General features: G+C 31.2%; 1 protein-coding gene across 6 annotated transcripts in view; it reads right to left on the bottom strand.

Moving 5' to 3' along the window:
* LOC148628704 (uncharacterized) overlaps positions 1 to 18,415 on the bottom strand; it is a 96,199-nt gene that overhangs the window by 7,953 nt on the left and 69,831 nt on the right. For 4 of the 6 annotated variants that reach the window (XM_088592812.1, XM_088592820.1, XM_088592811.1 and 1 more), the window contains 21 exons: positions 16,518 to 16,763; positions 14,691 to 14,891; positions 13,672 to 13,818; positions 12,784 to 12,885; positions 12,337 to 12,440; positions 11,578 to 11,769; positions 10,433 to 10,504; positions 9,649 to 9,760; positions 9,291 to 9,404; positions 8,254 to 8,317; positions 7,749 to 7,857; positions 7,231 to 7,277; positions 6,337 to 6,454; positions 5,699 to 5,802; positions 4,683 to 4,785; positions 4,030 to 4,180; positions 3,449 to 3,518; positions 3,079 to 3,145; positions 1,986 to 2,071; positions 1,625 to 1,751; positions 853 to 894 (listed from right to left, as the gene is read on the bottom strand). In XM_088592812.1, coding sequence (XP_088448938.1) covers positions 853 to 894; positions 1,625 to 1,751; positions 1,986 to 2,071; positions 3,079 to 3,145; positions 3,449 to 3,518; positions 4,030 to 4,180; positions 4,683 to 4,785; positions 5,699 to 5,802; positions 6,337 to 6,454; positions 7,231 to 7,277; positions 7,749 to 7,857; positions 8,254 to 8,317; positions 9,291 to 9,404; positions 9,649 to 9,760; positions 10,433 to 10,504; positions 11,578 to 11,769; positions 12,337 to 12,440; positions 12,784 to 12,885; positions 13,672 to 13,818; positions 14,691 to 14,891; positions 16,518 to 16,763 — 2,378 coding nt within the window. Of the gene's footprint in view, positions 1 to 852; positions 895 to 1,624; positions 1,752 to 1,985; positions 2,072 to 3,071; positions 3,146 to 3,448; positions 3,519 to 4,029; positions 4,181 to 4,682; positions 4,786 to 5,698; positions 5,803 to 6,336; positions 6,455 to 7,230; positions 7,278 to 7,748; positions 7,858 to 8,253; positions 8,318 to 9,290; positions 9,405 to 9,648; positions 9,761 to 10,432; positions 10,505 to 11,577; positions 11,770 to 12,336; positions 12,441 to 12,783; positions 12,886 to 13,671; positions 13,819 to 14,690; positions 14,892 to 16,517; positions 16,764 to 18,415 lie in introns of those variants that run through there. The other 2 variants (XM_088592835.1, XR_015924262.1) reach the window with 2 other exon arrangements.

The following is an 18,415-nucleotide window of genomic DNA, read 5'->3' as shown; positions in this document are numbered from 1 at the left end:
GACATATATTCTCATTTGAACACTTTCTTTTCCAGTTCCAAACTCAGTCACTTTTTACTTTCACAATACAGTTAGAAATGTTTATTAGGTACATTTTCGTAGTAAATTTGGCATCATAAGTTAAAGAAAAAAAATAAATACATCTATTATTTGATGTTATATCAGTTATTTATATGGACGTTGCGCATATTGATTCTCCATCAAAGACAAAACTGACTAAGATTGAACTGGTACCTGTTTTTTTTACCGGAACCAGTTTAGCCTTTTTACGAGAGGGCAATGAACAAAAACATTAACACTCTCTGAGCCATGTGATACAGCAGAATATTACCCTCGTATTGAACCAATCAAAATTCAGCAAATTTGACATGATGTTTAATAATCTAACAGATCAGATTTTACTACAAAGGTATGCTACATTTTGATAATAGTACTCATTTCAAAATTATAATGTACCTAACAAACAGTAAGGTGACCATCTCCAATGCATAGATTATGAAATAATTAAGTGAGGTATACCTTTACAAAAGCAGTGAATTTAAGGTCGAATTATGGATTCTAGCTCATTTGTTTATTTCTATTATTGTTTATTCTAATTTTTGTATGATGTGTGATTCCTTCTCTAAGCACTCAATTGTGCGTTTTGACCTTCCGATTTATGGATATCGCTTTAAACGTATAGTATTCAATTTCACATTCAGAAATAACATTTTTTGTCTGTTTATCAAATACTTCAGGATTTTTTCAGACGAACTAAATATTTGGTGAATTGAATGCAATAAAAATCCGAACAGAAGTAAAACATTAAATAAAAAACAGCCAAATTTCTGTCATAACCAACACATTTCTTACCGTATGATTCATGAATGTATGCATCAGAAATATCAGTGTACCCTGAAAAAAATCCATCTGTGTATTACTTTGCGTCTGAATAAATAAGATGACAACTATTTATAGAATATTGCAGACAAATACTCTTTTCATAGGACAAAAACAATTATTTCTACTACAAGCAATGCTGATATAGAAATTTTTATCAAAACCATTCAAAAAATATATTCATTTAATATATTTGCTTTGGAAACCCAAGCTTTTAACTTAGTAAAATCATTGTTGGTGAAATACAGTACAGCTCTTGAATGGTATAAACTTTCCATTTATACCATATACCATCCCCCATTCCTTATTCACCTTTGTCCCCATCCCATTCTCCATTGCTTGTCTGAATATAGCTGAAATGTTGCTGCTCGGACGTTAAACCCCAACAAACAAACAAACAAACATTCCCCATTGCATTTTTCAAATTAAATATTTATATTATCAGATTAAATTATATATTTTTAAATTATGCAACATTCTAGATACAAATACATAAAAACTAGTTTTCCCATCCTCCCCAATCGAAATACTCATCCCCCCATACGCCATCCCCATCCGCTATCCCCAACCCCCATATACCACAAAATGGGGAGCTTTCCCCATACAAGTACTGTATTATTACGTTATCGAATGAATCTTAAACTAGTTTAAACATTATGTGCTAAATGTTAACAAAGTGTTAACAAACATGTTAGAGTCTGAAGACTTTGCGAAATAAATCAAATATGGATATAATTCAGATTACCTGAAGAGTGTTAAAGATAACAAACAGGTATGCAAATACTACAGTATCTTCATTGAATGAGAAAAGTCCAAAGAGCCAAGTAAGTCCAAAAACAGGTGCTAATATCATTAAGCTTCGGACCCCTGTTCTGAAAAGCAAAAAAGAGCTTTAAAAGGTTCCTTGTTTACCAACTATGTTGTTTAATTAGTCCATATATTCACGATTACATAACATTCATAGACGTAACATTAAATTGAACTGTCAAAATTCCTTGTACATAGAGTCTGCTGCTTCAGAAGTAATACAAGAACAAAATATTATACAATGCAATGATGCAACTCGAATTCGATTGATGCAAATAACATATTTTCTATTAACATACTTCATTTTTTCCTTTTTCGTTTTATTCATTGCTGCTCTTGTTGAAAACAACTTCTTTAACAACAAACACGTTATCACGACGTTTACCTAAAACATTAATGATGATAAACGGTATAAATGTGAAACACGAAAATGAAGTATAAACAATATTTGACGTGAGTAAAGTATGCAGCTCTGATACTTTTAAGTGCATGCTAGTTTCCTGTGTCAGTGTTTGTAAGTTTTGATGTATAGCATTTCAACAAAATATTTTGTTTCAAAAGAAATTTTCTAACATATTAAAGATCACATTAGCTATAACTAAACTGGAAACAACTGTAAGCAGTATGACAAAGTCCACGTTTTGATATGTAAAACTACCCCAATTGATTCGGATCAAAATCTAAAACAGGAGGTGTACAATGAGAACATGTAATAATTCTTTGAAAGTTTAATTTAATTCAATTCAGTAGTGTAGGAGGAGTAACGTAGAAGAGATTGATTCCCGTCATGTCAAAAAGTCCACGTTTTGGTGAAAACCCCTAATTGATTCGGATCAAAATGTATATTTTAATGATTCTGGGAGTTTCATTTATTCAATTCCATATGGAGGTGTAGGAGGAGTAACGAGTGTGAGATGGACCTACCTTATGTAACGGGAGAAAGTACGGATGGAAGGACTGACGGACATGCCTGTTACTATATACCCCACTTTGCAAGTGGGTTTATAATAATGTGTTTAACTTTCAAAAACGATAAGTCGGTAATTCAAGATCATTATTATCGATGTGGAAATTAACATTTTCATTTCCTTCGTGTATTACTTTCGTCATATTGGTCTTTTTTTCTAAATTTAAGGCCGCAATTGTAATATATGCTCTGATAACTTGATAAATAAATGAATTTATTTCCCTTTGTGTTCAGTATCCTTATGGTGATAATTTCTAATAACTTACTATATTAAAAATCAGTCATTCAAACAGTATTTCAATAAATTCATATATATTTATCAACTGAAATATGTTATCTATACATATTAACTGCATAGTTTTAGTAACTAGACTGTTATAAAATGTATCTTTTATCTTATAAAATAAAATATACATACAACTTACAAGAACTACCAAGGCACATGGTCCAAGGAAAGAAAAAATAAAGCCGCTCTCTCTAGATAACCAACAACTTAAACGAGAAAAAGTAATATATAAATTATCATGACTTCGGTACAGATGCATGAAATCGTAGAATTGAGTAGAATTTGGATGATTTACCTAGATTCAAAAAGAAATTAAGTGCAAGTTTTTGTAAGAATCATGCAAAATGGGAAAAATCAGAAAATCAGAAACCTGCATCTCAAAAACCCACCGACCTGACAATATAATTTTACTCAAGGATGCTTGATTTTTATTAATTTGATTAACTTTAACGTTTTATTTGCATTTTAAGGTGGATTGCATGTAACTACTTTTATATCAAAGTACTCACAACTTGTCCGTTCCATATCCATTTAATTTTGTTACGCTTCCAGATATTACAACTATCACAAAAGGAATTCCTTAAAGCATTAAAAAAGCACGATGAATAATATATTCATCATAAATGACAAGATTACATAAAATCATTTGCAATGAATTAAAGTGTAAAGCGATGCAATTCATTTCCACAGAATATCTATAGAAAAAACTGTTCAAGTAACAATACGAGTTACAGGAATTTGTTGGTGAAAATCAGATTTCAACGGCACTATAATTATGGAATGATTTCTCCAAATTTCCTATAAAACATTATATCTTTAATCATCTTAGACATGGAATAAAGAATAAATACGTCAAAATCAATTAAATGGAGTAATGATAATGTTATAATGAGAACTACTTGCAGCAAACAATTCACGTTGCAAAAAAGAATTTGATATAATTGAAAATTAATAATAGAAGATGAGCGAAAAAAATATCGACATATTCAGCCTCGTTTATGCAGGAATGTCATACGAGAACCTGAATTCTTCTCTGTAATAACTTGGTATGTACAATAAAACCTATATATCATTAACTGTATTGTATTACCAAATGATAATGGAATCAATTTGTTAATTAGTTTTATCTGTTGAAATATGGCTACAATCAAAACTGCATGGATAACTCCTTCTGATGCCATAAGACATAAAACAACAAGGAACAGGTAGTGTAGTAAGATAGCTACACCAGTACAGATATACTGAAAATTAAAATCAAGAAGTTGTAAATTTCGATGCGAGAAAACAAATTGTTAACTCTGATTTGTAAACAGTAGATATAGGGTTAAACTGTTGTAAAAGGTAATTTTTATGCCAGATTTTTTAATTGCGCTATTTAGCTGTAGAAAAATAAGAAAAATTTCTTCGACAAATATTAAAATCAGATTTTTTTAATGGCAAAACATAGACGGCAAATGAAATTCCCGGTTTAAAGCATGTGAAAATTAAACTTTCTTGATTTGTTTTTTTTATTTTATTAATTTACTTTTGCTTTATTTATTTATTTATTTATTTATTTTAAGATTAACATTCGGTTGGCTAGAATCAGGTGTAACAAAGGTTATAATAAAATGGAATCATTGAACAATATTTAACCGTATTATGAATATGCACCAGCAAAAATGGCGTATTCATGTAGCTTGTCAACATTTTGAACCATAATATCTAAAGAAAGGTTTGTGTAAAGCGCCTTCAATGATATACCTTGTTATCAGTTCGTTCAACACCAAACATGTAGGTAAAGTACGCCACGATTAACATGAAACACAACACTACAAGTATCACTGCCTTGTCAGATTTAACGTGCCTGCAAAAAAGCATCTAGATTGCGTACATAATAATTCATCATCTATATTTATAGCAGAACACTTCATAAAGACTTAACATAAAAATCAGAACTTTAAAATTTAAAATTGTGAATGTTAGTAGTTGTGATGTAAAAATAATACTAGTAGGTATTCATATTTGAATTCTAACTATATGCAAAATTAAAGTTGTTTTACATATATGATACTTATATAGAAGTACACAGAAACAACATTGTTTAATGAGGCATACGTCAACAAAACAGTAAATTGAATTCGGTTATTTTAGTATATAAACAATTGTTTGAATAAATACTACATGACATTTCCATTCTTGTTATGCAAATTATTAAAAAGTGTCGTAATAATAAAGTCCAAAATCGTTATTAATAAAAATTTTGTGAAAAAGCTTATCATAGAAATATCATTTTTGCCTCAGTGTATTACCATTTTCAACGAGACAAGAAATTCTTCAAGCCATTCACGAATGATATGAAATATTTTAATCAATGGTAATTGTTTCTTTTCTCTACCCGGATTTGAATTTTTATAACCAACTCGGCGGGTGTTTCTAGAAAAGCAGAGGACGCTTACCCTACCGATGCACCAGGTCCATGCTCTCAGTTTTTAGTGGAGTCCGAGTTGCTCATTTACTTTTGTTACTTTGTATATTATTTAAGTTTTTTGTTGAGTTTGTTTGTTTTCATGTCTAGTTTGTATCTCTGGATTCCATTCTATTGATTTACGCTAGAATCTTGGTTCTATTGATTACTCTTACAATGACAAAAACACCGACACACACAAAATTATTCATTTTTTTAACTTATCGCACTATATAGATGTCTGAAAATTTCTGTCTCGCCTTCCAGACTACCTTTATTGAGTATTAATAGAGAACAATATCATACATCTTACCTCCACATAAGTATGTAAATGAATATAGTCAACATCAGGCATATAATAGATATTATGAAGCCAACTAATGACATTGTTGACATAATATCATGGTGTTCTTTAATCTATAAAGGAATGTTACGATGCGAGTACAAAACATTTACATTACATCCATTTATTGTGACACCCCCTAATATTATTATGACCTGCGCAATTATGTTTCCCGATCGGCCAATTACTGATAACTTAGCGACGTTCCAAAAACTGAATCGAAAATTTGAAATTGTGTTCGAAAAAAAATGTATCGAAAATTTTATTAACTGCGTGTCATGTGTTATTTTCATGAAAGAAATGCAGAAACTTAAAAGTATAAAGAACAAACTTTTACTGCGTCAGCTATCCTTTTCTTCAAAGCTTGTACTTGTTTGTTTCTTTTACCCATAAGATTACAGTCGTGTTCTATGACACAGGTGTGGAAGCCAGAAAGACAACTTAGAATTTTATTACCATTTAAATTTGTATTGATGCCATGGCCTTGAACTGTGGCTTCGGACATTCGGAAATTTATTGCAAGATGATGATTCTTGAATGATTACAAGAGTGTTTCGAATTGAAAGATTGGTGGCATATTGTATATTTGGTAAAAACACCATACTTACTATTTCCCTTACACCTATCAATACAGCAAAATTGGTGAGATGGTTACATTCACATTCTATAACAATTTCATTCATGAAACTAGCTCTACATCCATCATCTGCCCAGCCTCCTCCGTTCCTTAAATACATATATTTTATCAATTATTCTTGACAATAATATTCTCCTTGTGTTGACAGTAATTGAAAATAGCTGTTTTTACTAATCATTGGTCAATCATACAATCATATGATGCGATTTAAAACATAAATGAGCGAATACAATTGATAGTCTCAAAAGAAAATCAGTTGTGTCATGTCTTAAGGGAGGAGACTTTAATGAGGAGGAACAAAAAGGGAGGTGAAGAGGAGCATAACGTGTGTATAAACAATTACATTTCTGTCTTTAAATATGTAAACCCAAACTTGGTTGAGTAATCAATGGAACCAAAGTTCTAGCGTAAATTATTAGAATGTAATCCCGAGATGAAAACCAGACATGGAAAACAAACAACAAAGTAACTTAAATAATATATTCAAAGTAACAAAAGTAAATGAGCAACTCGGACTCCACTAAAAACTGGGAGCATGAACCAGGTGACCGGAAGGGTAAGCGTCTTCTGCTTTTCTAGAAACACCCACCGAGTTGCTCATAAAAAAGTCAGTCCGGGGTAGACGAAAGAGGAAAGGAAATATATGACGCATTGAGATCTTGGTTTATGGTTTTTTCTTTACAAATCATGCTAAAAGCATAACGATTAAGCTCATCAATGTATTATCGTTCAATTTATAACTTATTATTGAAGCCCCTTCATCTTTTGACATACTAATAAGGCATAGTATGACATAAAAGAGAGGCACAGTTACTGCTACGATAGATACTTATTCCATAATAATATCAACATAATGTTTACTTACGCCAATTTAGTATTCCAGTATGAGCATAGCCGATCCGTCAGTTTTGTCTATAAAAAAAACGTTATACTTAAAACATACAGCGGTTTTTTGTGCTTTTGTCTTACAAATATTCACAGTTATATGTACGTTGTGGATTTTTTATTTACTTACATTAGCAAGCATCCAAACAAATGCCTTGACTCTCAACCCTAACTAAAGAATTATTAGTACGTCAATATTGTTATATGGACCGATTTCTGTTACATTTCATATAACATAGAAGGCTCACGGGGAAGTTGAATGGATATTAAGCATGTGTATTAAAGAACTGAAATAAATATGCTTTACATGGTGAAGTCTACGTTGTTTGTTTAAGTCGGCTAGCAGTAATTTCTTGCTAGTTTCTTAATGACAAAGATTAGACCAGTTGGCTTTATCGATTTTGAAGATGAAAGGTAATAACAGTGAAAAAGCATTGTTTCAGGTGAGCTTTAAATGTAAAAAATGTGTGAAAAAGGATAGTTAGCATAAAATAACACCTCTTTTATCTCAAATGTCAACCGGACCGGTGGATTAAGTTCCTTTACTATGTCACGTTTAGGTATGGAGAATGCTAAGATTGGAGATCCTATCTCTTCCGTGTTGATTCTAAAATACATTTCATAAATTAGTATTATTGGTAACACTTTGCTCAAAGATATTCTGACGGTGTAAATGTACGTGTCTCCATAAAAAGAATTAATGTTTGTTTTGTTTTGTTTTAGTTTTAGTTTTATCGTTTGTTTGTTTGTGTTTTTTTTCTCTTCACCTGCTTCAATTGGTTTTATTGGATTATACTAATTGAATTTAAAAAAAAAATGACTTAATTTGTCTGCAAAATTATCATAATAGTATGTCTATTTTCTCGACAATGAAACCTATAATGTTCAAATATTGAACAATTATGGAAATACTAGCTATCTTTACTACTATGATTGAATTCGACTGAAAGCATGTTTGAATTAGGTCAATTAATTGCTTTTATCGGTAACATTTGCAACTTACCCTTTACGGAAAAGGTTCCCTAGAGTTTTATAGTATGCAGCAGAATATTTAACACTTTTAGTCACTAAAATATGAAAAGTAAAATAACAATTTTAATATGAATTTTTATTTGAAAAATGTAAAATTTGAATGTTACAGTTCCTGAACCGATTCGCGCAAAGATTTGACGGATCGATGACCACTGACTGATTGATCGCTGACAGATCGATAACCGATGACAGGTCACCGATCTGATCGCAGTTTTGTTATGTAAAATGACGGATAATCTGTTAAAAATAAAACTAATGTAAATAAAAGTATTAATTGATGTTTAAATCTACTGCATTATTGTAATATTGTAAAATAGACAAATAAAACAATGGAATCCGTAAAATATATCGACTGCTCTGTGGTCACGTGATTCGATCACTGGTTTAATGGATCGGTTTGTTGGATCGATTACTGATCGGTGATCGATTGTTGCAAGGTCCGGTTCAGGTATTGTATCTGTGATTTTCATCCTTGTTCTTTTGTTCTTTGTCCCAGATACTATATATGACAATCAGCTGCCGTAAAATTTCAACCGATCGGCAATTTTCAACGACAAAGTTGCGTCTGATCGAATGTGACGTCACCGATACCGATAAACATAATAACGTACGTTTTGAACTATCAGGCTCACTGTGATATATTCTCTATCGACTTGAGCCCTGTTGTTAATTTGTTTTACCTATGATCTAGGTCTAACTTCTGTTCAATTGAAGAATAAAGCTTTCATTTAAAACTGCCGGATTGCTAATTCATTAATTGGTTTCTCTGTATTCATTCACTGTATGTTGTTTTTGTTTTTCCTATCAAATTGTGTTTTCCTCCTTTTAGCCCACATTTGACAGATTTTCTGTTATTTTTATCATGGCAACAAGAATACAGATATGAAATTGCATAGTGTTGCTTGCTGATGGTATGAGCAATGTCATCTTTTAAATCGAAAATTATTGGTTGAGATTGAGATTGGAATATATGTACCTTTAAGTAGGTATGTTTTGTCTTATACAAACCGTTCAGGCTATTTTTGATTGTTTCTTTTGGGAAGTAGACTCTACTTTTTATTTCTGAAGATATGTTCTTTGGGAATGTTATAGAACTGATATCTGTGTTTTCTATTTGCATCACTGTAGGTCACATAAAAAGAGAAAAAAGAAATTATTAAAAGTAAAACTAATGTAATCTTAAAACATTCAAACACACTGAGGAAGACATCTTGAACCACATATATAGTTTCAGTTTATATAGTATACAGTATATATACACTATACATAGTTTTAAAGAAAAATCCTTTGAAATTAGAGAATTAAACACTTTTTCTTATAAAGTTCAATTTTGCAAATTTAAGGCATTTTCTTAAATGCAAATTACCAATATTGTCACCAACAACAGAGATATATTTCTCAACTGGCAATGTATTTAAAGCTGTTTCAGAAACCTTGGCTACAATGTCCATCATCAACACGGCATTATCATCTCCTGTCTGAAATATGTGAAATTATCATACATTGTAAATGTGAAAAAATGAACACCGATTTATTCACAGTCTAATTATGAAACATTCTAACCCTACATATGGACCTGGTTCATGCTCCCAGTTTTTAGTGTAGCCCAGGAGTCAATTTCACAAAAAGTCGTAAGTGTGAAATTGATCGTAAGTTATGACGTCACAAATCAATTATTGGTTGTGACGTCATTACTTACGATCTACTTTACACTTACGACTTTTTGTGAAATTGACACCAGGTTGGTCATTTACTTTTGATTATTTTACGTGTTGTCTTGGTTAATTCATATTCTTTGTGGTGTGTTTCTATTTTCAGTGTCAAGTCTTTATCCTTGAAATATATTCTTTCAGATATCGTTTCACTTTTGGTTCATATGGTTTATCTAAGTATATTTATTTTTTGGCATAACCGCTTGCTACGTTGACCTGTATATTACATATTTTGTTCTTAACTCTACTATGTGTTTTAACAAATACGAAACTTTTTAAGAAAAGACTGTGAATATTTCAAAGAATTTCGAAATAAAAACACATAAACAATGAATTTGCAAAATACAGCTACAGAATTAAAGTCAATTTTACTAACAGTTACATATTCATGAATAAGATTTAAAAAACGAAAAGGCAAAATGGTAAATATCACTTTACTTCATCAGCAAGGTTCTGCCAAGAATTTTCATTTTTTGCAGATATTGTAACATCTACTGCTTCAAAGAACTCCTGAAAACAGTTAACTAGAAGTTATTCATACGGCTGTCCCGTTATTGTAAAAATATACAGAATTAATTATCTTACCCAATGAAACAAGTAATTTAAAAAAAAGTTTAAAGTTACGCTAAAAGACCTGGATTATATACAGTGAAACCTGTTTAAACAGAATCTTGAATAATCCGACATTTTGTTTGAAAACCAGACACTTTTAAAGTCCTTCATATCATTTTAAGGAGGTAGACCTAGGGTAAGGAACACAACTCTAACAAATCATTGGAACGTTTGTATTCACCATTTTACAAAAATCTCAAAGTAACTTGGACTGATTTCACTCTCTTTCAAGGGAAAGCTTGAAAGGCTTGTTGGTATTGAATATAATACAAACATATCACTGATTTCAAGAGTAATGTCTCTACCTCCTTAAATGTATTCTTAAATTTGGCAAACATAAAGCTGTATACATCGAACGGATGTTAAGTCCAAAAGGGGTTCGGTTTAGACAGTTTTCACTGTAAACTGTTATCTATAGCAGTGCATAAAGAAACTTCAATTTGTGTGTTGCCTATTCTTCTTAAACACGATATTGAAAAGTTTGTCGTTAGTAATGACGTCATAATAAATCAAAATATTGTGTCGTCAATACTTTAATCTTTTCTTGTGAGAACTATACCTAGCTGTGTATGGAACGATAATTCAAACAATAGTAGCAACGTTTCTTTAATTTGGAATTTGAGAACCGAAATGGTCACAAACTAAAATAAAAAGTTACCAAAACCCAAAGCAATATATTTCCCAGCAAGTCAACATTCTTACAAACTTTGCAATACGGAAGTTTAACAATAATTCATTACAAATACAGTCATTTCCACCTAGGACTAGTCGTATAATGCTACCATGATGTTAATGCTTAGGATATTGCAGCCATACCTATTTCATAAAGTTGATCTGTTGATATGGAATGACTATTTTAAATTGAAATTTAAAAAGTTAAAGATTATCTTATTTCAAAAACAAAATGAAAAGGTATTATGGGAATCGAATAAGAACTAGGCGCTGAATTTAAAACTGATATCTATCAATACCACTGTTTCCTCTTCTGTAATTTGGTCCTCTCGGTCGGATACAATATCTGATACTGTAGCTAAAACTTGAACAACTGATTGTACATCACTGGATGAAACATTACTTTGTGCAATTATTTTACTTTCATTTTTAAAATCACGTATTACATTTACTAGTCTGTCGACTTCAACTCCGTCTTTGATTCTATTCAACTAAAATCAGAAAGCAGAAGAGGTGGTAAATTTATTTCTAAGGAAGTAAGGAAGTTATTTTGTTCTCAATGATTTTCAGGTATTTTTTTTTTCATTTTGTGCAATTGGTGCATTCAAATAAAAAAATGTTTGCGCTGGCTTTCTTTTATCTTTTGAGTATATATATTTTTTTTAAATTCCCGTTTGAATCTTGTTTTCCTTTATTCCTCTTTTATGGTTTACGTGATGAAAAAAACAAAGTGCATATTCAGAATTTCTATGAAGACCGTAGCAACGTTATTTTGTACATCCGTTTCAATCAAAAGTAATCAAAAGTAATAGGTTCTTCCAAAAACAGAAGAGAAACTCATTATTATTCAGGTTGGTTAAAATATGCGGCTTGATCTGATGCCTTACAATTATAGCATGTATACTTTTTATTTGACTTGAAATAGAAAATAACAGATGGAATAAAATGACAATAGCATGCAGTATGTTAACTAATTGTATTATCATTATGGATAATGTATTTCTTTCATTAGTAGTATTTGTAAAAAAAAAAAAAAAAGATCTGAAGACATATTGGACCTTATTCTGTACTTCCGCTATCTTTTTTCTAGTGCAGTTAAGGTAAGTCGGTTCCATCCATGTGCCGTTGAAACCGTGTTTTCTACATTCCCGTGATACCGTACCTTTAAAATTAAAAAAATATATTTTCACGAATGAAGCGAAACAGGTTTATCTTGTTAACAATACAACGAGATGGTATCTTTAGCACATATACTTATTTAGATTTGATCACTCGAAATATTATGGCAGATGACCATTTAATGTTTTGATTTATATTCAATTTCAATACAATGCATACGTATTTTCAATTTTCTGTCAAATGCGAGAAAGTTTGAAAAATGAAACGAGCTCTTTTCTGTTATCTAAACGTTTGGTATCCAAGCAACACCTCAGCTTGCAATACACGTAATTTCCTTTTAGCCAGTTTCAGACTTCACGGACAATATCCCACAAAAAATAACATACCAATATACCCAGTGCTGCAATTCGTTCTAGCAGTCAAACCGGGGAAAGTTTCCGGCCATGTTTTATTGTCATCACCCACTTCAGCAAGACAGGGAAAATACTCTGCATTATTGCGAAAAAAATATTTCTAACAATTCAAGACAGTAAAAGAAATATAAACCACAAAAGTTAATATTGATGACATGTATCGTAGTTGTGATGCTCCCTTATTTAATTGCAATACACATAATTTTGACACGAAATTTTGATAATTGTATTTGCTTGTGTACTCGTTTTTTTTAAGACGGGTAATTGCAGTAGCCTTCTGCCTACGTTCTTAGAGTTAACCATTGTAATTTGAACCTTGTCTTTGTCATTTTGATACAGGAAATGTTGTACATATGCCTACATATGTTTTAAAACATATGGAAACCGATATGGAATATAACGAGGATGGTGTGGTGTATATGTCAAAGAGACAACCCCACCGGGATGAAAATGTTCGCCCAAGGCCACTCATTGGTCTCCAATGAACGACGAGGAAACCCTCATACCACAGAGAATGATGCAGATGGTCCTTAAACAAGTATGTTACATGTAATGTGCCTTTAAATCACACAGAAAAAAAAATTCTTTTATTCATTCATGTAGTCATATAAAGACATATAATTACCTTATGTTTTCTTTTACTTGTATTTCATGAATTAATTTATAAGTGCACGATATATTTATGTTTTTTCGTAGTGGTCCTTAACATATAAAATACCCATAAAATGTGTTTTGTTTTCAAAACAAATGGAAAATAAATGTTATCTTTTCTGTGCAACAATAACGTTATGCTCAATTCATTGCATTTAGAAAATGTATTAAAAAAGAACTGAATTTGGAATTATAAAAAATAATACTTACCTTGATTGAAAACAGCAATATATAATTTCTTGTGTTGAGAACAATCTTTTTTTCTAACCCAACCACAAGAAATACTGGTAAAACGAGAAATCGATGCCAATTCTAAAATTGCTTTATTAGCATCGAACTTGATTCTTGGATCCTCTCCTGAAAATAAAATTGGTGCATGCATAACATAAAATTGTAGTATAAAAGAATATCAATCATATAAATATTGCGAACTGCAGAGTGTTGTATAGAAAATGCGAATTTGTATCATTGATATAAAGTGAAACATGTCTGAACCGACCCCCTTTGGAATTTAGAATTGTTTAAGGAGGTAGACCTAGGGTAAGGGACATAACTCCTACAAAGAATTGAAACGTTTGTATTCGCCATTTTACATCTATCTCATGCAAGCATCAAAGTAACTTGGGCTGATTTAATTCTGTTTCTAAGGAAAGCTTTAATGGCTTTGGTGAAATTGAATATGAAGCATACATTTCACTGAATTCAGGAGATATGTATCTCTCCCTAGGTCTACCTCCTTAAATTTAAACAGATGTGTGATTCATTTAAGCTCAATTTACATTTAAACTATGGAGGTTTTTATCAAATGTCTGGATACGTTTTTGATTTTTTTTTTTTTTTTTTTGGGGGGGGGGGAGTTTAAGACAGATTTCATTGTAATTAAAATGTAAATAAATTCATTAAAGATTTTATCACTTAATTCTGTACCTTCTTATTATTATTATCATATGCATCATCAATGTTTTGTCTGTTATTTTTTTCCTGAGATAACATGAATTGCATTGTTGATTCAGATAAAAGTCGTTTGTATTTACGAAAGATGTCTTATAGTTTCTAGGAAAATCCATTCCTCATTTCAATCCATTTTGCATACAGAGGAAAATATTTAGAACTACCTAATGCATATTGAGATTTTTAATGAAGATTGACGTAACTAATATGGGATAACTGACATGTTTGTCATTGTAAGTATACGTTATGTTTGAAACCTAAAACAGAAAAAAACACACCATTGATCATTTCTTCATCAATGCAAAATTCTAAGTGAGTCTTTGCCAATTCATTTGTCGGGTATATTGTGCAAGTTGCAAAGACATATGTGCCATTTATAACTGCCATGGACGAACTTTCTAAGGTGTATCTGTAAATTGTGACAGCTACGTTGTCATGTTTGCAGACATTTCTAAGATAGGCGTTGCATGTAAAATTTCCTTTAATAATGCAAAAATATACAATTATCAACAAATTGCTTAATTACTTTGATAATATATGACTAGAAGTTGAAACAACAGTAAGTTAACCAAAGTAAATCTAAACCATTGTATTATCAACCTGAGCTTTTGCATCTGTTAATAACAAAACAAAAATAATACAAAAGTAATAAATCAAATATTATTAGGTTTGTTGACAAACTGCAGTGAAACTCCATCGAAATTCAAACGAATGTAATCCAGGGACAAAGACAAGACATGGAAAACAGACAAACACAACAAAGGACATAAAGTATCTAAAATAATGCATACAAAGAAACAAAAATAAATGAGCAACTAGGACTCCACTTACAAGTGGGAGCATGAACCAGGTGCACCGGTAGGATAAGCGTCCTCTGCTTTTCTAGAAACACCCGCCGAGTTGCTCATAAAAAGTCAAGTTCGGGGTAGACGAAAGAGGAAATGAAAGCCATAAAAAATATCTTTAATGTCAATTATTTTATCACGGTTTTTGATAGAGCGATGGCAAATCTGTATATGGACGTACAGGCCAGCATTGTACACATATAAATGTGATCAATAGTTAAATTGTAAGGTTAAAAAGAATTAAATACAAATGAAACACATATAAAAAAGAACGAAACAAAGAAATGAACACTCAAATAACGACCTCCCCATTGGTCAATATCAACATTTGAAGGTCATTTTTTCTTTTGCCTATGTTGGCAGTTTGTGCCTTCCTCTCATCAAGTGCTATACTATCCTATTTTCCTTTTAAATTTGAGTATTTTATTTTCTGATTATTATTTTATAATAGAAACATAGCTTCTTTCATTATGATGAGAAAATTTTTAGATTTTTCTAAACGAGATTTTAAAAATACCTTTATTGAACAATCGAAATCGGAGAAATCCGAAAATCTATGAGACATAAGGTAACAAGTCCTTTTTTCCAATTCTTAAAATAACAAAAATCTTAATTGATTATCAAATTATCCCAATTATTTGAGTAAAAAATATGTTTTGACATTATCCCGATAAGACAACGTTTCAACAGAACTCAAACGTATCAGCTGCGCTATCGAAAAAATCAAGTGAGATTATCAGTATTTAAATAACAGGTCGAAAACTGTTTAATTTGTTAGAGATTAGAAAAATGCTTATCGCTCTGTTATATCAATCTGAATTCATATGACTTTGGCGTGACGGAGAAGAGATGAGGTTCACATAAGGAGAACAAAATAAGACAGATTCTGGCTTTGATAAAACAAAAACAAAAACACATCAAGCTCCACTCAGCGGCAAGACGTTCGTTTTCTCTCTTACTAACCGCTGCAGACAGTCCTTTCGAAAATCTCAGATATAATTCAAATCAAACGTCGTTTGACAATCTGATAACGTCGCGTAAACCATTTACTTTTCCCGACTTTTCTGAGAGGGCTGGATGCAGCGTCTACAGTGAATTTCGAACGTCAGACGATGTTCGGAGCTTGACTTCACATATGACATCTCAGGCCTCATTGATATTACATTCTTACCTTGCAACTGATTATAAATAAATTGAATGAATTAAAGGCACGTTTTAACTTTCCTAAATTTTGTTTATAAATAGCAAAATAAATCATACCTTCATCACTTTGCTTAAAATTCGAAATTTTCAGCGTTGAAACGAATCTTGTTTGTCTCACTTTTGAATGAACTGTTTGAAATCGAGACTCTCTTGTTGGACGAATGGGTGATCCATTCAATGCCCAAAGAAAGTTCACTTTTTCGCTGTCTAAAACTGTATCAACTTCACATTGAATAACTATATTCATGCCTTCATGTACATCAAAAGATCCATTCCTTATGGTCACATTCAGGATGGAACCAACTGTAAATGTACATAAAAAATTGTTTAATTAATTTATTGCCCAACTGCAAAATGATTTCTTGTAATGTTGAAATGATCTCATCCGCAATTTTATCTAAAATTTATCTTGAGTTGATGACGTTGTGATAACATTCTTTAATTTGATTTTTGTCTGTTAATTAATCTCAAAGTCCCAGCTTAATTTTAATGAATACCAATTAAAAAAATTAAGATGTATAATTTGTAGTTCCATCTCTAATTTTATAACAAAACTAAACAAATTGACCACAGTATACCATTTCAAAATCAAAACTAAAACGCGTTCATTTTTTTTTAAGCACTTCAGTTTACAAGAAGCTGGTACAAGACGATTTACCAAATGAAAACACTGCCCCTATCTATATCACACATTTGAAAGTATTTTTTTTTTTTTTTTTTTTTTTTTTTTTTTGCCAATAAGGAATATGTCGAATAAAAGTTATCAAATCAAACTTAAAGTCTCGCATATTTTGACTAGTTAACTGATTTTGTGCTTTAATTCCACTAGTTATTATTCTGATCAATAGACCACTTTGTGATTACTTGCAGAATAGTTGATGAGCATGTTTTATATCCACCTCCAGGAGGAAAATTCTTTTGTTTTTTAAAGTCTCGCCAAATTTTGTGTCACGCATGCTCAACACGAAACGGTATATTGTTTCTTTTTTCATAGACCACCAGATATGACACAATATCTCTGAAGCTCTTTCGAGAACGTTGCATGTAATCAATCTGCAACATTCATGAATGTATAAAGCCCGGCTTGATTCTGGGACGCAAAGACATTACATAGCAATACATATTTGTTAGTTGTGTTCAATAGAATGGTCCTAGAAAACAACAGTGTTATATATATATATCGTTGTATTTGCTGCATAATCATTTCAGGAAAAGAGAGGAACCGTTCCGCACTTGACTTTGTGTCAACGCAAAATGACAGATGCCGATCATTCCAAAAAGCATTTCACCAGAAATGGCAAGTGGGCTTTTAAATAGATGCAGTTCATGACAATTAAGAGTTAGTTTTGACAAAAATTCAAAATTAAATCTTATATTTACATGTAACAGTTATTGTTAGATATTAGAACTAGTTCAATGTAAAATAAATAAGAGTGCTTTGTTTCTACACAAGCACATAAGAATTCCTGAAAATATGCATTACTATATCATGAAGTTTCATCCAGGAGCCATTGTAAACATGTTTTCTACATTCTCGTGTTGCCATACCTTTCAAATTAATGATATGGTACAAGTTTATAGCCGAATGTCAAAGCCGAAGGTAAAAACGATAGTATTACACATACTTATTAACATTTTCATTATAAAAACATCAAGTAAGACAAGTGTTGTGTTTTGACTGCTTATTGGGAAGAATCATTTTAGTGATAAAACAACTAATATTTAACTAATCAAGCAATTTGCATTCAGGAATTTGGATAGATTAAAAGACGTTGTGCAATAACGATCTTCTTCATGGGTGCAGTGTATTTGCTTGTAAATAGACTTTTAATAATATTGAAGCCGACTTCAAATGCAATAGGTTTTCGCTTGCATTTTATTTTCACAAAATAGAACAAAAGAGATGTTCTCAATGTTTTGACTAGTTAAAGCATGTATACTAAATACTACATTTA

The sequence above is a fragment of the Perna viridis genome, chromosome 1 (assembly GCF_037379345.1).
Source record: "Perna viridis isolate PV_CMFRI_1.1 ecotype Kerala chromosome 1, ASM3737934v1, whole genome shotgun sequence".
Lineage (NCBI taxonomy): Eukaryota > Metazoa > Mollusca > Bivalvia > Mytilida > Mytilidae > Perna > Perna viridis.
The sequence above is the reverse complement of the archived record's forward strand: the minus strand, read 5'-3'. Positions and strand labels throughout refer to the sequence as shown.